At 36.9% G+C, this 19,342-nt stretch overlaps 1 protein-coding gene across 1 annotated transcript in view; it reads left to right on the top strand.

The window, feature by feature from the left end:
- Window positions 1-61: 61 nt before the first annotated feature.
- Window positions 62-19,342, top strand: part of npc1 (Niemann-Pick disease, type C1) — a 29,676-nt gene continuing 10,395 nt past the window's right edge. Inside the window, exons 1-12 of the mRNA XM_079614295.1 lie at window positions 62-230; window positions 4,420-4,548; window positions 12,056-12,162; window positions 12,393-12,556; window positions 13,844-14,011; window positions 14,204-14,453; window positions 16,036-16,121; window positions 16,266-16,633; window positions 17,281-17,507; window positions 17,611-17,711; window positions 18,841-18,943; window positions 19,070-19,259. Of these exons, the coding sequence (XP_079470421.1) occupies window positions 165-230; window positions 4,420-4,548; window positions 12,056-12,162; window positions 12,393-12,556; window positions 13,844-14,011; window positions 14,204-14,453; window positions 16,036-16,121; window positions 16,266-16,633; window positions 17,281-17,507; window positions 17,611-17,711; window positions 18,841-18,943; window positions 19,070-19,259 (1,959 nt within the window). The 5' untranslated portion in view covers window positions 62-164. The remainder of the gene's footprint in view (window positions 231-4,419; window positions 4,549-12,055; window positions 12,163-12,392; window positions 12,557-13,843; window positions 14,012-14,203; window positions 14,454-16,035; window positions 16,122-16,265; window positions 16,634-17,280; window positions 17,508-17,610; window positions 17,712-18,840; window positions 18,944-19,069; window positions 19,260-19,342) is intronic.

Here is a 19,342-nt window from a genome sequence, read left to right as displayed (position 1 = left end):
CACTCTCGGCCGGCAGGGGGCAGCAACACTAAACACCCGCGCGCGCGCGCACACACACAATCAGAGAGGAAGGCGTTTGATAACAGGAAGCAAATAAGAAAGCTTGAGCTTCAGCCCAGCAGACGAGAGTTACTCTAGAGAAGAGCTCTGGAGTCAGAGGAGCAATGCCTCTGCCGGGGAAAAAACTGATTTTCTGTCTTTTATGGGCCATAATTTTATTATCACAGTGGGTAAGTGTGACGCCGCGCCTTTTGTTTATGTTGTTGTTGCTGTAACTTGTGTAACGTATTTGTAGCCTAGCACAAACTTCAACTAACGTTAGCCAGACACTTTCCAAGAGTTGGCAGATCACGTCTGGTCAAATCCCAGAAAGAAATTATGTGTATGGTTGAAGTCAAAAGCCCTGGTTTTACTAGTATGAAATGTATTTTTGTCGTTGGAAGAACCAAACGGGCTCTTTTCGTCTAACGTTAACGTTAGTTAAACTACAATCGAAGCTTATGGACGGAGGAAATATGATTAGTCTACATAATAAGAATAATCTGTCAGTCCTTTCAGATTTACACAAGAGCACATGATGATCTAACCTGCAAGATCAGCGTTTAGTTAACTGGAAACGCTGTTCTGGTGTTTTTAAAGGAAGGGAAGAGAGATGTTAAGCTGATTGAGTCAGATGTGCCTTTGCGTTACGACACACTGGATGATGATGATGATGATGATGGATGTGTCCCAAAACCTAGTGAGCCACCTGTGCATGCAGCATTGTTTTGGCCTTCGGATTTACTATCATATATCCTGTGATGCACGAAGATGCTGTCTCTGTGTGTAACTCACTAGGTTTTGAGATCCAACACACTCTCACGTCGACTAGAAATAGATGCAGAGAGGGGATTACCTGTCTAAGTCCCAAGTTCAAGTGCTCTTGCTTTCATTTAGCTTTTCCTTCTAAAAACAAAAAACAGGGTCATTTTTATTTCGAGCTCCCTGCTTGTGTGTTTGTTGGGATGTAGTCCAATGCAACGGTCTAATCTCATGTAGGGTTAAAGGTCGCATTCTCTAGTCTAGCACGTGCAGCCGGTGTTTGTTTGGCACAATCCATGTTTCACACCAAATCTGAAACATTTAAATCAACTTTCATGACGTTTTCAAGTGTTGTATCTGATCTTTTGACTCATGCTAGTGACTCAGTCAGAATATAATTTCCCCGTTAGTAACCTGACACAAACATCACGAGTGTTTGGTAACCAAGTGATCCTAGTTGAGCTCATTTGTTTGGCTGTGTCCTACTTCCTAATTCTAATTTTAGGATTTCAATCAATGGTAGGAACACTACATATCGAGGCGGGCTCTGAGTATTGATTTTATTTCCAAGCGTTTTTTTACTAAACTTATATTCATGTAGAACACACAAACCTCATATTAGTGTAATTGTCTAGATTGGCAATATGTGCGATCTGCCCTGTACTAAACCATTGCTATTGTTAATAATAACAGCACATTATTCTATCAATATGCCACTTCTAAAATTCAAAGTGAAATTAAAACCCAGGCTGTCATTTTCATGATTTGTTATCATACCTTTTCTGTTGATTAAACTAATCTTTCTTTGTATTAACTCAAAATTTTAGTTTAAAAGAACTCAATTTTAAGCCACCCAAGTTAAGGCTACTTGCATTTTTATGTTAAACCAACAAAACATTTTTAAAGTGCCGTTAATCATTTCTCTGCATGCCTGCAGGTTAATCTAATGCTACATCATCCGCAATAATCCGTTTCAAATGAAAATGACAATAATATTTGCTAAAGTATGTCTTTGTGTGTGTGAACTGAAGCGCTCGTTAGCAAAGTTTACACCTGTAACAAGAAAACACCTGTAGTGTGATGAGGGGTGAACGCAGCGAAAACCTTTCACAGTGAATGAGAAACCGTGGTGCATTTCTCTCGCGTCACATAATGTAAACTGCATTTATGACAAAGAACTGCACCGATATCGTAACAACACACATTATCCTCTGCGGATTGAGAAACACTGACGAATCGAGTTTTCATATGAGTTTTAATGGGGCGATCACAAATTCGTGTACCGATTACGCAGGTAATCACACATTTTTCGGCGGGCTAGGTGGACATTTAGGGCCTGAAGCCCCTCTTAAAAGGGCCTAGTGACGTCCTTGCTTCCCTCTGTCTAGTAAAGCTTTAAGGCCTACAGTTTGTGTAACTTCTTCATTCTGATACTTTCGCTTCCTTCTCTAAGAATACCCTTGGTCTGTCAAAATAATACTGAAAAACCTGCACTAAAATAAGCACTGCACCAGGGAAAAAACTAAACTCCACTCAAACCTTGGACAGAAACACGTTTACTGTACACAACACTGAGAATTAAAAACAATTCAAGTTAGGCTATCAAGGAATCATTTTGTATTAATCTGTGCCTACGTGTACTCATTTATTTATTATAATTTTTTACATAATGTCAAATACAATGTCATATTTATCTAGTTTGAATAAATGAAAGATTGGATACAGCATCGTTTCAAATAGATTTTCAGCTCATGTTTTCAGTGTTGTAGTCGAGACTCGGCTTACTCGAGTCTGATCCATGACAAGACCATAAAAATACTGTCTTGGCATCACCCTTGTTGGAATAAACAAGACAAGAAGCATCCCTGTTAGATGAACCGTGCTGCGTATTATGTAAAACGTATGCAAATTAAATATTGAAATTATCTGCTGATAATAATGAATTATAAATATCAGCGAATAATCAATCAGAACTCAATATAGGCTTTCGTCGTCATTTTCCGCGCTGTTCAAGATGACCAAAAAAGATCTGTGTGTGCGAGTCATACAACACTACACATATTTGATGAATAATGGCAATGTAGATTTGTATTATACTCTAATTTTATAAATACAAACGTTTTCAAAATCAGAGCTTTCCTTCCATCATAATGAAATTTGCATAATACATGTCCTGAACGTAGCCGTTTTAAAAATGGAATTGGAATTGATATTTGTTGACATTATCATATTTATAATCAATTTCAACCACATTAAAAGTAAAAATACAATGTAATTTTAATAGCAAAAAAACGTGCATTTATTTCACATTATATCAACAGTATTCACTAAAATATTTGAAAATAGAGCCTATTGTCACCCACCGACAAAAGCACTTGTTATATTTCAGAGCACTTGCATGATAATTAGCCATTTTGAAATTAATAATGGTATTGAAAAAAATATGACTTTTCTCAGCCTGAGAAATATTGGTCCATTACCACTTGTTAGTCAAGTAAGGGTTTATCTATGCACTCTTCTAAATTAGGTTTATCAGTGACCTGGAGGTATTAGGATTTGTGAACAATAGAATATTTGGGCTTGGCTGTTATGACGCTTTATTTATCATAGTCGTGTATGACTAAGAAGAACAGCGAGGGAAGATTCAGTTCAGTCTCTTATGTTTATGATCCGTTGCATAAACTTAGCCACTGATTTAAGACCGTGTCTTAAGCACTAGTTCGACCAACTAACAGTTAGACAAGAGGTCTTAGAATGATCTATCTTATTATGTAACTGGCTTTAAAAAGTTTGGACCAGTTTTGAAGAAAAGACAAACCATGACTAGGCTAGTTTTTTGGGAGATCTTTGCTTTGTATGGGATTTCACATGTGAATGATCTGAATTTCTTAGGCCCAGCCTACTCATAGTTTCATGGCAAGAAGTGAGTCATAAGGTTGTCCTTGTATCGTCCAGCACAACAGACCAAACAAGGAAAAAGAAATGACTCTGCTGTCCCGAAGTTTCCTGCGTAAGGTCAAGTCACATGCACAGTCAAGTCACTCCTCTTCTGTTTCCAGATTCAGGCTCAGCACAACAGAAGCTTGACAGTTCCTGAGTCTAAATGTTCACCCTTGACCTTTTGTAACACTTTGTACCATTTGCCATTTAAAAAACTAGTGTTGTTGATCTTCACATCGGTAAGTCCTAGTACAGTATGTCAGTTTGATTACATCAGTTCAGTTCAGACTGGGTGGAGACGCGGTTCTGCTGAATTCTAGTCACATGACTGCAGAGCTGACGGAATAGCTGAGGAATGCACACCGCCTCTGGTTTCAGTGAGACTCGCTCACGATGGGTCACGTGGTTACAGTCTTGGCGGGTTTATTTGAGGGATTTTTTTTTTTTTTTTTTTTACCAAATAAAGTGAATTCTTGTGATATCTTGAAAGTAACCCCACACATAAAACTGAAAAGGGGAAGAAACATGATTTTGAGGAACATTTAATTTTAAACATCAGTCGTTGCGTCTCATGCCGAACAGATGCTCGGAGCAGATGATGATGATCTGAAAGATGAATAAATACTGTTTATAAATTGTTCTTCCTAAACTGTTGTTTCCTCGCGTGTGTCCGCCCAGGTGCACGGCCAGCACTGTATCTGGTACGGGGAATGTGGAAACTCCGCTGTAGTGAAGGAGAAGAAGTTAAACTGCAATTACACAGGCCCTCCTAAACCATTACCTGATGAAGGACAGGAACTGCTAAAGGTAAGAGCACCTTCCCCTTTACAACCGTTAGTCGGATCTTCGTGATGTTTAGAAGGAATTAAAAATCTGTCATTTACTAAACATGCTAGCAACATGTTAAATGCAACACCGTGGCGTTTTGTAACATGTTAAATCATGCTAGAATGTGTTGTCATGCTATTAATGTGTTAAAACATGTTAGCAGCGAGTTAAATCATGCTGTGCTATCATGATATTAATGTGCTAAAACATGTTAGCAGCGAGTTAAATCATGCTGTGCTATCATGATATTAATGTGCTAAAACATGTTAGCAGTGAGTTAAATCATGCTGTGCTATCATGATATTAATGTGCTAAAACATGTTAGCAGCGAGTTAAATCATGCTGTGCTATCATGATATTAATGTGCTAAAACATGTTAGCAGCGAGTTAAATCATGCTGTGCTTTCATGATATTAATGTGCTAAAACATGTTAGCAGCGAGTTATCATGCTGTGCTATCATGATATTAATGTGCTAAAACATGTTAGCAGCGAGTTAAATCATGCTGTGCTTTCATGATATTAATGTGCTAAAACATGTTAGCAGCGAGTTAAATCATGCTGTGCTATCATGATATTAATGTGTTAAAACATGTTAGCAGCGAGTTAAATCATGCTGTGCTATCATGATATGAATGTGTTAAAACATGTTAGCAGCGAGTTAAATCATGCTGTGCTATCATGATATTAATGTGCTAAAACATGTTAGCAGCGAGTTAAATCATGCTGTGCTATCATGATATTAATGTGCTAAAACATGTTAGCAGCGAGTTAAATCATGCTGTGCTTTCATGATATTAATGTGCTAAAACATGTTAGCAGCGAGTTAAATCATGCTGTGCTATCATGATATTAATGTGCTAAAACATGTTAGCAGTGAGTTAAATCATCCTTTGCTATCTGATATTAATGTGCTAAAACATGTTAGCAGCGAGTTAAATCATGCTGTGCTATCATGATATTAATGTGCTAAAACATGTTAGCAGTGAGTTAAATCATCCTTTGCTATCTGATATTAATGTGCTAAAACATGTTAGCAGCGAGTTAAATCATGCTGTGCTATCATGATATTAATGTGTTAAAACATGTTAGCAGCGAGTTAAATCATGCTGTGCTATCATGATATTAATGTGCTAAAACATGTTAGCAGTGAGTTAAATCATCCTTTGCTATCTGATATTAATGTGCTAAAACATGTTAGCAGCGAGTTAAATCATGCTGTGCTATCATGATATTAATGTGTTAAAACATGTTAGCAGTGAGTTAAATCATCCTTTGCTATCTGATATTAATGTGCTAAAACATGTTAGCAGCGAGTTAAATCATGCTGTGCTATCATGATATTAATGTGTTAAAACATGTTAGCAGCGAGTTAAATCATGCTGTGCTTTCATGATATTAATGTGCTAAAACATGTACGCTGCGAGTTAAATCATGCTGTGCTTTCATGATATTAATGTGCTAAAACATGTTAGCAGCGAGTTAAATCATGCTGTGCTATCATGATATTAATGTGCTAAAACATGTTAGCAGCGAGTTAAATCATGCTGTGCTATCATGATATTAATGTGTTAAAACATGTTAGCAGTGAGTTAAATCATCCTTTGCTATCTGATATTAATGTGCTAAAACATGTTAGCAGCGAGTTAAATCATGCTGTGCTATCATGATATTAATGTGTTAAAACATGTTAGCAGCGAGTTAAATCATGCTGTGCTTTCATGATATTAATGTGCTAAAACATGTTAGCAGCGAGTTAAATCATGCTGTGCTATCATGATATTAATGTGCTAAAACATGTACGCTGCGAGTTAAATCATGCTGTGCTTTCATGATATTAATGTGCTAAAACATGTTAGCAGTGAGTTAAATCATCCTTTGCTATCTGATATTAATGTGTTAAAACATGTTAGCAGCGAGTTAAATCATGCTGTGCTTTCATGATATTAATGTGCTAAAACATGTTAGCAGCGAGTTAAATCATGCTGTGCTATCATGATATTAATGTGCTAAAACATGTTAGCAGTGAGTTAAATCATCCTTTGCTATCTGATATTAATGTTAAAACATGTTAGCAGCGAGTTAAATCATGCTGTGCTATCATGATATTAATGTGCTAAAACATGTTAGCAGCGAGTTAAATCATGCTGTGCTATCATGATATTAATGTGTTAAAACATGTTAGCAGCGAGTTAAATCATGCTGTGCTTTCATGATATTAATGTGCTAAAACATGTTAGCAGTGAGTTAAATCATCCTTTGCTATCTGATATTAATGTTAAAACATGTTAGCAGCGAGTTAAATCATGCTGTGCTTTCATGATATTAATGTGCTAAAACATGTTAGCAGCGAGTTAAATCATGCTGTGCTATCATGATATTAATGTGCTAAAACATGTTAGCAGCGAGTTAAATCATGCTGTGCTATCATGATATTAATGTGTTAAAACATGTTAGCAGCGAGTTAAATCATGCTGTGCTTTCATGATATTAATGTGCTAAAACATGTTAGCAGTGAGTTAAATCATCCTTTGCTATCTGATATTAATGTGTTAAAACATGTTAGCAGCGAGTTAAATCATGCTGTGCTTTCATGATATTAATGTGCTAAAACATGTTAGCAGCGAGTTAAATCATGCTGTGCTATCATGATATTAATGTGCTAAAACATGTTAGCAGCGAGTTAAATCATGCTGTGCTATCATGATATTAATGTGTTAAAACATGTTAGCAGCGAGTTAAATCATGCTGTGCTTTCATGATATTAATGTGCTAAAACATGTTAGCAGTGAGTTAAATCATCCTTTGCTATCTGATATTAATGTGTTAAAACATGTTAGCAGCGAGTTAAATCATGCTGTGCTTTCATGATATTAATGTGCTAAAACATGTTAGCAGCGAGTTAAATCATGCTGTGCTATCATGATATTAATGTGCTAAAACATGTTAGCAGCGAGTTAAATCATGCTGTGCTTTCATGATATTAATGTGCTAAAACATGTTAGCAGCGAGTTAAATCATCCTTTGCTATCTGATATTAATGTGTTAAAACATGTTAGCAGCGAGTTAAATCATGCTGTGCTTTCATGATATTAATGTGCTAAAACATGTTAGCAGCGAGTTAAATCATGCTGTGCTATCATGATATTAATGTGCTAAAACATGTTAGCAGCGAGTTAAATCATGCTGTGCTTTCATGATATTAATGTGCTAAAACATGTTAGCAGTGAGTTAAATCATCCTTTGCTATCTGATATTAATGTGTTAAAACATGTTAGCAGCGAGTTAAATCATGCTGTGCTTTCATGATATTAATGTGCTAAAACATGTTAGCAGCGAGTTAAATCATGCTGTGCTATCATGATATTAATGTGCTAAAACATGTTAGCAGCGAGTTAAATCATGCTGTGCTATCATGATATTAATGTGTTAAAACATGTTAGCAGCGAGTTAAATCATGCTGTGCTTTCATGATATTAATGTGCTAAAACATGTTAGCAGTGAGTTAAATCATCCTTTGCTATCTGATATTAATGTGTTAAAACATGTTAGCAGCGAGTTAAATCATGCTGTGCTTTCATGATATTAATGTGCTAAAACATGTTAGCAGCGAGTTAAATCATGCTGTGCTATCATGATATTAATGTGCTAAAACATGTTAGCAGCGAGTTAAATCATGCTGTGCTTTCATGATATTAATGTGCTAAAACATGTTAGCAGCGAGTTAAATCATCCTTTGCTATCTGATATTAATGTGTTAAAACATGTTAGCAGCGAGTTAAATCATGCTGTGCTTTCATGATATTAATGTGCTAAAACATGTTAGCAGCGAGTTAAATCATGCTGTGCTATCATGATATTAATGTGCTAAAACATGTTAGCAGCGAGTTAAATCATGCTGTGCTATCATGATATTAATGTGTTAAAACATGTTAGCAGCGAGTTATCATGCTGTGCTATCATGATATGAATGTGTTAAAACATGTTAGCAGCGAGTTAAATCATGCTGTGCTTTCATGATATTAATGTGCTAAAACATGTTAGCAGCGAGTTAAATCATGCTGTGCTATCATGATATTAATGTGCTAAAACATGTTAGCAGCGAGTTAAATCATGCTGTGCTATCATGATATTAATGTGCTAAAACATGTTAGCAGCGAGTTAAAGGAACACTTCACCCATTTGCATTAGACTTTGTATCTTTAGAAACCCAGTCACATTTTCGAATGGTCATGGTTTATTCCCTTATTTTCCCCTGAGATGGGAGAAATAAGGATTTAAGTATTCCACTTCCTGCTTTTTATGACGCAAAAATCGTCAATTTGCGTCATAAAAAGCAGGAAGTCAAATTTCTTTGAATAAGGGTAAGACTACAAACACTAGCTCATCATTTATCCAGTAGAAGGCGCTGTTCCGCATGTTTTCAACCCGCCCATAGAGGGATCTCACTCACAGAATGTACATATAATGTCAGCCATTCTTTATTTAGAAGCTAAGCTAACAGTTTCTTATTCTGTGGAGAAAGCTGAGTAGTAGCGGTGACCATCCTCTTTTTCCCGGACATGTCCGGCCGTCGAGATCGTCCAAAATGTCTAGGATTCGGCTTTTGCTTTCTGCAGTAGCATTCATAGTTTACATGCACACCTTTTGTTTCAATCTAACTGAATTCATGCTGATTGGTGAATCTGAGTGTAGTGTTTACATGAACGCTAAACAAGTGATCGTTTGATGTGCGTTTTAACATTGCTAGGAAAATTCCCGCTCCTCCGTGAGAGATGCGAGACCGGTGCGTCTCACAGGCGCCGGCGCCACTCATCAGTAATCACACCACCGGCCTCGCATCGTTCTCCGCGGCCGTCAGTCTCGTTCCTGCTCGTCACAGTAAACATGAGGAATGGCGACTGAAGAACGCAAAAGCCGAATCCTGGACATTTTGGGCGACATCAAAATACTGGGCAGACTCACGGAGACTCACTAGTAGCATAGCCTTGTTGTTTACTGCGATATCTTACCGGTAGGCGTGGCCTCCTCCTAGGGCAGCGAAGCAAGTGCATTCTGGGAGTTGTTGTCTTTCATCCCCATAAGCCAAAAATACATTTTCTGTCTTTTCTCAGTCTAGAAGGCTCCAAATTCAAAAATAATTTCACATTTCTTCTACATAAATGACCCATTTTAAATACACATTCATCTTTCCAGAGGTGAAGTGTTCCTTTAAATCATGCTGTGCTATCATGATATTAATGTGCTAAAACATGTTAGCAGCGAGTTAAATCATGCTGTGCTATCATGATATTAATGTGTTAAAACATGTTAGCAGCGAGTTAAATCATGCTGTGCTTTCATGATATTAATGTGTTAAAACATGTTAGCAGCGAGTTAAATCATGCTGTGCTATCATGATATTAATGTGTTAAAACATGTTAGCAGCGAGTTAAATCATGCTGTGCTATCATGATATTAATGTGCTAAAACATGTTAGCAGCGAGTTAAATCATGCTGTGCTTTCATGATATTAATGTGCTAAAACATGTTAGCAGTGAGTTAAATCATGCTGTGCTATCATGATATTAATGTGCTAAAACATGTTAGCAGCGAGTTAAATCATGCTGTGCTATCATGATATTAATGTGTTAAAACATGTTAGCAGCGAGTTAAATCATGCTGTGCTATCATGATATTAATGTGTTAAAACATGTTAGCAGCGAGTTAAATCATGCTGTGCTATCATGATATTAATGTGCTAAAACATGTTAGCAGTGAGTTAAATCATCCTTTGCTATCTGATATTAATGTGTTAAAACATGTTAGCAGCGAGTTAAATCATGCTGTGCTTTCATGATATTAATGTGCTAAAACATGTTAGCAGCGAGTTAAATCATGCTGTGCTTTCATGATATTAATGTGCTAAAACATGTTAGCAGCGAGTTAAATCATGCTGTGCTATCATGATATTAATGTGCTAAAACATGTTAGCAGCGAGTTATCATGCTGTGCTATCAAGATATTAATGTGTTAAACAGCAGTGTGTTAACCTGTTAGCAGCTTGGTAAAGCGTCCTAGAAACATGTTAACATCATGTTAAAACATGATAGCAATGTGCTAAAAACATGTTTGCCCGTTAACTAGTTAAAACATTTTAACAATATCCTAAAACATGCTAGCAACATTTTATTGACTTCTCTGGGTCAAACTTTCAAACTTTAAGACAAGGTTTTGTCAAAGTAACTTAAAAGTTTGTCATCAAATCTGACTCTAACATTCGCTTCTTCATCCCAAACATTCTTGCTTTGGCAACACATGGATGAGGTGAACGGTCACTTATTTTATTTCTGTTGAGACCGAAAGAAGAATATAAAAAACCCACATCTGTCTGACTTCATATTAAATATTATAGTTTCTGACTTCATAATAATACTGGTTTGCTGGGCTCCAGTGTGAATGCAATGTGGACCAAGATTGAATCTTGGTCCACATTAAAAGAGATGCATATTAACAAAAGAGATGCATATTAATTAGTTATGTATCTATGATATATATATATATATGTTAATTATAGGGTAACACTGAAAGTGACATGAGCAAGACAGACAGTTACATAATTTATTACAATTATTTATTTGACCATTTATTGTCAGAAAAAAATTTCACAATTGTGACAGGCCTAACAGAGACTCGACTCTACGCTTTTAACGTGGCTTCAGTTTGACCTTTGGAAAGGGATTCTTCCGGTTATCTCGCATGTCAAACCACACAGTGATCAATGCTGTAGGCAGTGTGTGTGAACGAAGACCAAGGTTTGAATCGATGTAAAATAAAAAATAAATCTGATTTGATCAGCCACTGTTCAGACGTGGGAGACCGCCACGCTTGGCATTTCCTGTACTTTAAAGCGTAGGAACCCCTAAAGCCCTGTAGACTACAGTAGGTAACTCTTCAGTGGACTTATCCTTTTACATGAACGCACTATGAGAAGTTTCATTTCTACAACAACATCAGCAATAAACAAATTGCTGAAGAGTGTCTGTTTTGTAGACTATCGTAAACACTTCTGTCTTCCGTTTCCCGGGAAAACGGTTGGCAAAGAATCACATAAAAAATTGAATGAAATTGTCATCGAAAGCAATGATTCATGGTAAATATCACAAAAATATGTCCAGGTCACATTTTACCCCAAAATCTAAAGAATTTAATTTTAGTATTTCTATTTAGTATTGAACTTTCTTTTGCTGGTGTTCTCATTCTTGTGATGCTTCAGCATGTTTTGCTCCTTTTTTTTCCGCATTGTTTTAGTAAACGCATTTCATTATTTTTTGTTCCCATGGTTTACATGTTTATTTTTTTCCTTTTACTGTTAAAGATCTTAGAAAGTATATTTTATTTGTTTTAGTAAAGTGCATTAGATTAAAAAAAAAAACAAGGTTATTTTAAGCATACAGCAAGTTTAAAGTCCTGCATTTGTTTGAATTTATTATTTTTGCATTTTTCAGGAGCTCTGTCCTGGGCTGATCTATGGGGACAACGAGGTTTGCTGTGACACCCAACAGCTCACGACTCTGAAGAGTAATATCCAGATCCCCCTTCAGTACCTGTCCAGGTGAGGCTGAAATACCTCTATGAAGAGACAGATACACTAGGCAGTTTGTGAATCGGAATAACAACACTGACCCTTTATTGAGTCATGAGCAGGTTATTGGTTAATAAGTCACATTTTCAGTTGAAACCAAACATGCACTTGCTTGACTCAGTTTACATTGGGAGAGTTGCCCAGTTTATGGCAGTAATATAATATGGACTTCATAACTTGTCCCTGTTTTTGTGTGCCAGGTGTCCGGCATGTTTCTTCAACTTCATGACCCTGTTCTGCGAGCTCACCTGCAGTCCCAGACAGAGCCAGTTCGTCAATGCCACACAGTTCTCTGCAGACCCAGAGCACAACGCAACCAATGTGCTCGAGGTGTCCTATTACATCAGCCAGACCTTTGCCGATGGTGAGATCCCAGATTTACTGATGCTTCAGATGCTTGATTCATAACATCAGAACGGGACTTACTCCAGTAAAGCTCCTGATCAGCAGGACCTAAACTGCTTTTAAAACACACATTAGAAAACCATCTTAGGTGTGTTTCCCATTCTTTCAACTTTTAAATCTTTTCTTGTTTTATTAAGTTTACTAAGTATTTCGTGGTGTTAAGGTTGTACAATATATTGGTTATTATTAATAATAAAAATACATTTTGGAAGAAAAAAAGTATTATTAGTAGTGGTGTTTCAATAATACTTATTGTGGAAAAGATTAGCATTGTTATTTGTTAATAAAATTAGTATAATAATAATAAATGATGATCTGATAAATAATGAATAAGTATTTTTGATGTTATTAATATTAACAGATCATTATTATTATAAATTAATAAATAATTGCGGATACAATTCGTATTTATGTATTAGTATTATTTCCATACTACTACTGTTTTAATTGTAATAATCCTAAAAATTATATTCATTTTTATTATTATTATTAGTAGTAGTAGTATTAGTATTTCAATAATAATACTTATTGTGGAAAATATAATTATTTGTTGATGATAATAATAATAATAAATTGTGGATAATGTTTATTATTAGTAGTACTTGCATACAACTACTCCTAATAATAATTTATAATTATCTGTTAATATTAATATCAAATACTTATTCATTGTTGATTATTATTACATATTAATATTAATCATGGGTACAATTAGTATTTAGATATTAGTATTTTTCCCTCACTTATTATATTAATAAAAATAATTAATAACAAAATTAATTGTGGATAACATGCTTCTTCTTCTTCTTTATTATTATTATTATTATTATTAATAATAATATTATTATATAATAAAAAGGTATGTATGGTATTCTGATTTGTCCAGTCTTAAAATCAGATCATACAGGACTTGTTTTTTCCAGTTCATTTACAAGCATTGTTCACTCTGCATGTTTATTTCTGCTCGCTGGTGAAAGATCCCTCGCTCGATCCTGACCTGGAGCAAGATCAAACACACAAAACATGCTCTTCGCTTCAGGCACAAATGCAAAACTCTGCTTTATTTGGACTCTGCATCACTCAATACTCTGTTCTGGGACGCCATGAACGCTAGTGAAGTGATACAAATGTCCCAGTACTGCTATATTAAATTTCTCGGCCAATCAAATTGGAGTACTGTAACTGTTGTGTAAAATCTTAATAGGTAGCCAATATGATTTATCATTTATTTGACGTCTCTCTACAGCCATGTATAACTCCTGCAGTGACGTCCAGGCTCCCTCCACCAACGTCAAAGCCCTCAGTCTGCTGTGCGGACGGGACGCCAGCGAGTGCACTCCCCAAAACTGGATCCAGTACATGTTCGACATCGAAAACGGCCAAGTTCCCTTTGCTATTGACCCGGTTTTCTCAGGTACAAGCACTTTCAGAATCACAAGACTTCCTGAAACCTCTTTATAAGCTTCAGCATTGTGGTTGAAAGTAATCCACTCGTTTTATTGCTTTCAAACACTTAAATTGTGACTCCAAATCTGTTTTGCATCCATGAAGCTTATATTCTCGAGATTGATTTCGGACGGTGTTGAAAATGTTTTGGTGTCCCCAGATGTACCCACCGAGAGCATGATTCCCATGAGCAACAGGACGTTTAACTGCACGCAGTCTCTGGATGACGGCTCAGGGCCCTGCTCCTGTCAGGACTGCAGTAAAGCGTGTGGTCCCACACCCGTGCCTCCGCCGGTCCTTCCTCCCTGGACCATCCTCGGCCTGGACGCCATGATCCTCATCATGTGGTGCTCTTACATGGCCTTCCTCGTCATCTTCTTTGGGGTCGTGCTGGGAGCATGGTGTTACAGGCAAGTTACAGACACTGTTCCTTAAAACAATCCCACATTGCAGAAGGGTTTATTTGCATGGTAAAACACAAAACAACACACCCAGTGGTTTTGTTTTAACCAAAACTCAATTGCATAAAGCACCAAAGTCCAATGCTGACGAAAGGGAAACCACAACACGTCACAAGTTGTATATGCTGCAAACTGAACATAAAAAATCACACTGTAATCATGACCCAGACATATCAATAATATGATCTAGTGTTGCCATGTCTCCGCAGATTCCCATTCCTAGTAATTATTCGTCATTAACAGTGTCAGGGGTAACGCATTATAAGTAACGGCAGTTACATAATCGGATTACTTTTCCAAGTAACTAGTAAAGTAATGCATTTCTGAGTTACTTATTCATTTCACTTTTGGTGTGAAAGGACCTGAACATTTGCCCAAAAAAATTTTTACTATTAAAAAAACAAGCAAGCCCACATCTAGGTGAGAAAAGGTAACTGAAAAGTAGTCACCTTTATTTATAAAGCGCTTTTTACAATAGGGCTGGGACGGTTACTGCAATACCGCGGTCACGTGACGCCTACCGCGGGTCTGAGCTCGTCACCGTCATCAACGGAAAAAAAACATTGGCCTGCACATGTGCACGTTGTGTCAAATGACATGGATTCATTGATTCTAATGACATGGATTATGTCTAATGACAATGTGTCTTGCATGGTTTCAAGGTTTTCTAAACAAAACTTATCAAACGATGGAGAAAATCTGACCTTTCAGGAGTTGGGGATCGCAATGTTTCATGACGCAATATAGATTCCATTCTAGAGATAAATGGGCTATTATTTCATCCGCAAGTGCATCACAAAACTCATCCGTTCACCATCCATCCGCACCAATGTTTTTTGACCAATTTTCAAAACCGCACCCGCCCGCAATCCGCTGATAAAATAAAATAAAATGGGCGATGCAAGGCACTGCTTTGCTTCTTATTTATTAATTCCAGGCAATTGGTTGACGAAACCATGATTAAAATTAAGATACAAATTATACAAAACGAAATTCAATTTAAAGAAAGGCTTTCTACAAAAAAATGTTTAATAAAGTGGTCAAAATCATCTCTGACCCATCCTATGATCCTACTCATGCTGTTCACTTTTCATATACCGGTAATCAACCGATTCAATTAAAATAACATTATATGATGTAAACATAAATATGGAATATAATGAGGGGGCTTTGGATTTACAGCGGTTCACCGCTATACCGTGGGAATTTCTTGCTTTTCAACTGCGGTAAGAAAAAATCCATCCCAGCCCTATTTTACAATACAGATCGTTTCAGAGCAGCTTCACAGTGATAACCGGAAAATAATGCAACAAAGTTTGTTTCTAGAAGAAAATGGCGTCATACTCCAGCTTAAGTTCAGTGATGGTTAATTTTTGTTGTAAAAAAGTTGTTAATTTAGTTCACGCATGAAAGTAATAAAACTTATGACTTTCCATAAAGTATCAGTCCAGGTTTGTTTGTTTTGTGTATATTTGTTTGTTTATTGGTTCATTTATTTATTGATTGTTTACTTTCTGTTTATCAATTACAGACGGAGGATGGTCACATCTGAATATGGCCCTATTCTTGACAGCAACCAGCCCTACTCCGTCAACTCTAACGGTACAGATTTTGTAGGTATGTACAATTTAATTTTGTGTGTACCAGCGGTGCAGAAATTCACTCATCATCTTTAACATCCAACAAAATGATCACTTCTCCACAAAACGGCACGTTTCCTCCAGTCCTCAGTCCTCACTGAATGCGCTCCTCGTTTCTTAGATGAAGCCACTTGCTGCGAGACGTTGGGCGAGCGCTTCGAGAACATGCTGCGTGTTCTCTTCAGCCGCTGGGGCTCACTGTGTGTTCGACAGCCCTTAACTGTGATCCTGACCAGCATGGTGCTGGTGTCCATCTGCTCGGCAGGACTGTCCTACATGCGCATCACCACCAACCCGGTGGAGCTGTGGTCGTCTCCCAGCAGCAGGGCCAGGCAGGAGAAGGACTACTTCGACCAGCACTTTGGACCATTTTTCCGCACCGAGCAGCTCATCATCACCACCACGTGGAAGGATTGGGGCTCCTTAACCCCCGCGTCTGGACCAGACATCCGCTTCTCCCCCATTCTGAACATATCTCTCCTCCATCAGGCAAGTCAAAGAGTAGCACTGTGTAATAGAGCGGCGTGATTAATCGTTAAAAGATAGTGTTCTCGATTCGAACACACGCGGCATCTTATCCCTCAATGATGATTTGTCAACTGCGTCTATTAAACATTTGACAAGTACGATCACAGCGAACATTCAGATTTGCGTCTGCACTTCCGCTGAGCCAGAGATGGCAGTTGTAATGTTTATGTAGAAACATTCTTTGCAAAAATCATACAGTATAATTTTTGTCTTACAATAATTAAAATTCTCACAGATGTACTGGGGAAAATGTATAGTTCAGATATAAACACGTCTACGAAAGCGATCAGAATGGAGAAAATCACCTTTTGAAAGCAACTTGACGCTTTAAATAAAGATTATGAATTACATTGTTGCACCAGTAGGTGGCGACAATTGACTGTTAAAAATATATTTGTCATTGAATCATTCATTCAAGGGATTCTTTAAAAAATGCTGATTCATCCAGTAATGAAACGAGTGAAAACTTTGTGCGAGTCGTCAAATCATTCCATCAAACAGATTTTTGTAATTATTCAAATTAATATTTTTAAATGGATGGCAGCAATACTTTTAGTATTTTCGCTCTACCTTACTCTACATGTTTTTTGTGTTCTGTTTCCATGTAGGTGTTGGATCTCCAGACCGAAATAACAAATCTAAAAGCGGAATATAAAGGAGAGACAGTGACTCTTCAAGACATCTGTGTTTCTCCACTGGCTCCTTACAATGACAACTGTACCATCCTGAGTATGTTAAACTACTACCAGAACAGCCATGAAGTCCTGGATCATCTGTTGCGTGACGAGTTCTACATCTACTTTGACTACCGCACTCATTTTCTGTATTGTGTCAGGTGAGCTTTTCTGTTTTTTGTTGCTTTTCTGTTTTCAGTTTTTTTATGCTCTGACAATTTTGAGTTTTACTCAGTCTTTCTTATCTTTTGCTTTTGGTCCTAGTTCTCCCACGGCCCTGGATGACACGGGCCACTTTCATGACCCCTGCATGGGTACATATGGAGGCCCAATTTTCCCCTGGCTTGTTCTTGGTGGATATGAGGGTGAGTTTGACAGGACTGAACATAAAGACAAAAAAAAGAACAAAGACATATGTGTGATCTTAAAGTCCTCCTGTGGTGAAAATCCAGCTTTTAATGTTGTTTATACGACTATATTGTGTTTTTAATGTGCTTTAAGACAGCAATGGTGATGACTTATGAATTTGCACATGGTTTGAGTATTTTCTCCTTAACTGCAGTGAACCACACAGAGGGACTTTAATTTTGTAACATACCTTACTTAAAAATTGCGTTTTTAATGTTTTTAAAGTATCATCAAGACTGCGTTTATTTGATCAAAATATAGTGAAAAAGTAATATTATGAACTACAGTATTATTATAGTTTAAAATAACTACTTTCTATATGAATATATTTTAAAATGTAATTTATTCCTGTGGACAAAGCTGAATTTTCAGCATCATTACTCCAGTTGTCAGTGTCACATGATCCTTCAGAAAATCATTCTAATATGCTGATTTGATGCTCAAGAAACATTTCTTATATTGTTTTTATTACTAATATTGAAATCAGTTTTAACCAATTCAATACATCCTTGCGAAACAAACGTTTTATTTTTAAAGAAATGAATACTTCCCCAAACTTGTGATCTGTAGTGTATATAATATAAATATATTGGGGTTCTCACTGTACCAAAATTTCACTAGTCGGTACTCTGTAGCAATACTGGTAAAATGTAACGGTTTTCGGTACCATAGCAACAGCTGTTGCTATTGTTTTTATTTTACGGTTTGAAAATAACAATATTACATTAGTTAATTGTTAATGCTTTTAATAGAGTAACACATTAAAGAAAAGCATGTAGCCTTCAAATATTGTTACATTTGAGCAAAAATTGCATTAAAAAGATCAAATCAAAAGTTAGTAATGAAATGAAAGACAAAGAAACGTATTACAGGTCTGGCACATACTCTTTCAGACAAATAATGCACAGATCTATTTTGATATGCCACATTTTTGTTGTCTCCTCCCTTGCTGTGGTTATTATATCAAACATTGCAATTTCAGATTCAGTCCTGCACTTTAACGCTTTGCAGAGTGATGCAACGAAACCTGCATCTACTGTATGTGCGTCTACGGTATATAATGGTTTTGTCCTTTTTCTTATAAAGATGACGCCTACAAAAATGCCACCGCTCTAGTGATCACCTTTCCTGTCTACAACTACCTGAATGACACTGACAAATTAGGCAAAGCTTTGGCGTGGGAGAAAGTGTAAGTGTTAAGTTACTAAATCTTATGGGTGATTTATGGAAAATAATCTGATCTAGAATGACAACTACCGATTACAAAAGATAGAACAAGCATTTAGGAGTAACTTTATTCATACCTCCTCCACAGGTTTATCGATTTTATGAAGAATTACAGCAACCCCGACCTGATCGTCTCGTTCAGCTCGGAGCGCAGCATCGAGGACGAGATCGACCGCGAGAGCGACAGTGACGTCACCACCATCGTGATCAGCTACGTCATCATGTTTGTCTACATCTCGCTGGCGCTGGGACACATTAATAGCTGGCGGTCCCTGCTGGTAAGACCCTCGTGACTCGCCATTCTGCGTGTGGCTTTAAGTCTAAAGGCACTTATTTTCGTTCTTAGAGGTAAAAACAATTT

The sequence above is a fragment of the Phoxinus phoxinus genome, assembly GCF_949152265.1.
Source record: "Phoxinus phoxinus genome assembly, chromosome: 5".
In the NCBI taxonomy this organism is placed as follows: Eukaryota; Metazoa; Chordata; class Actinopteri; order Cypriniformes; family Leuciscidae; genus Phoxinus; species Phoxinus phoxinus.
The sequence above is the reverse complement of the archived record's forward strand: the minus strand, read 5'-3'. Positions and strand labels throughout refer to the sequence as shown.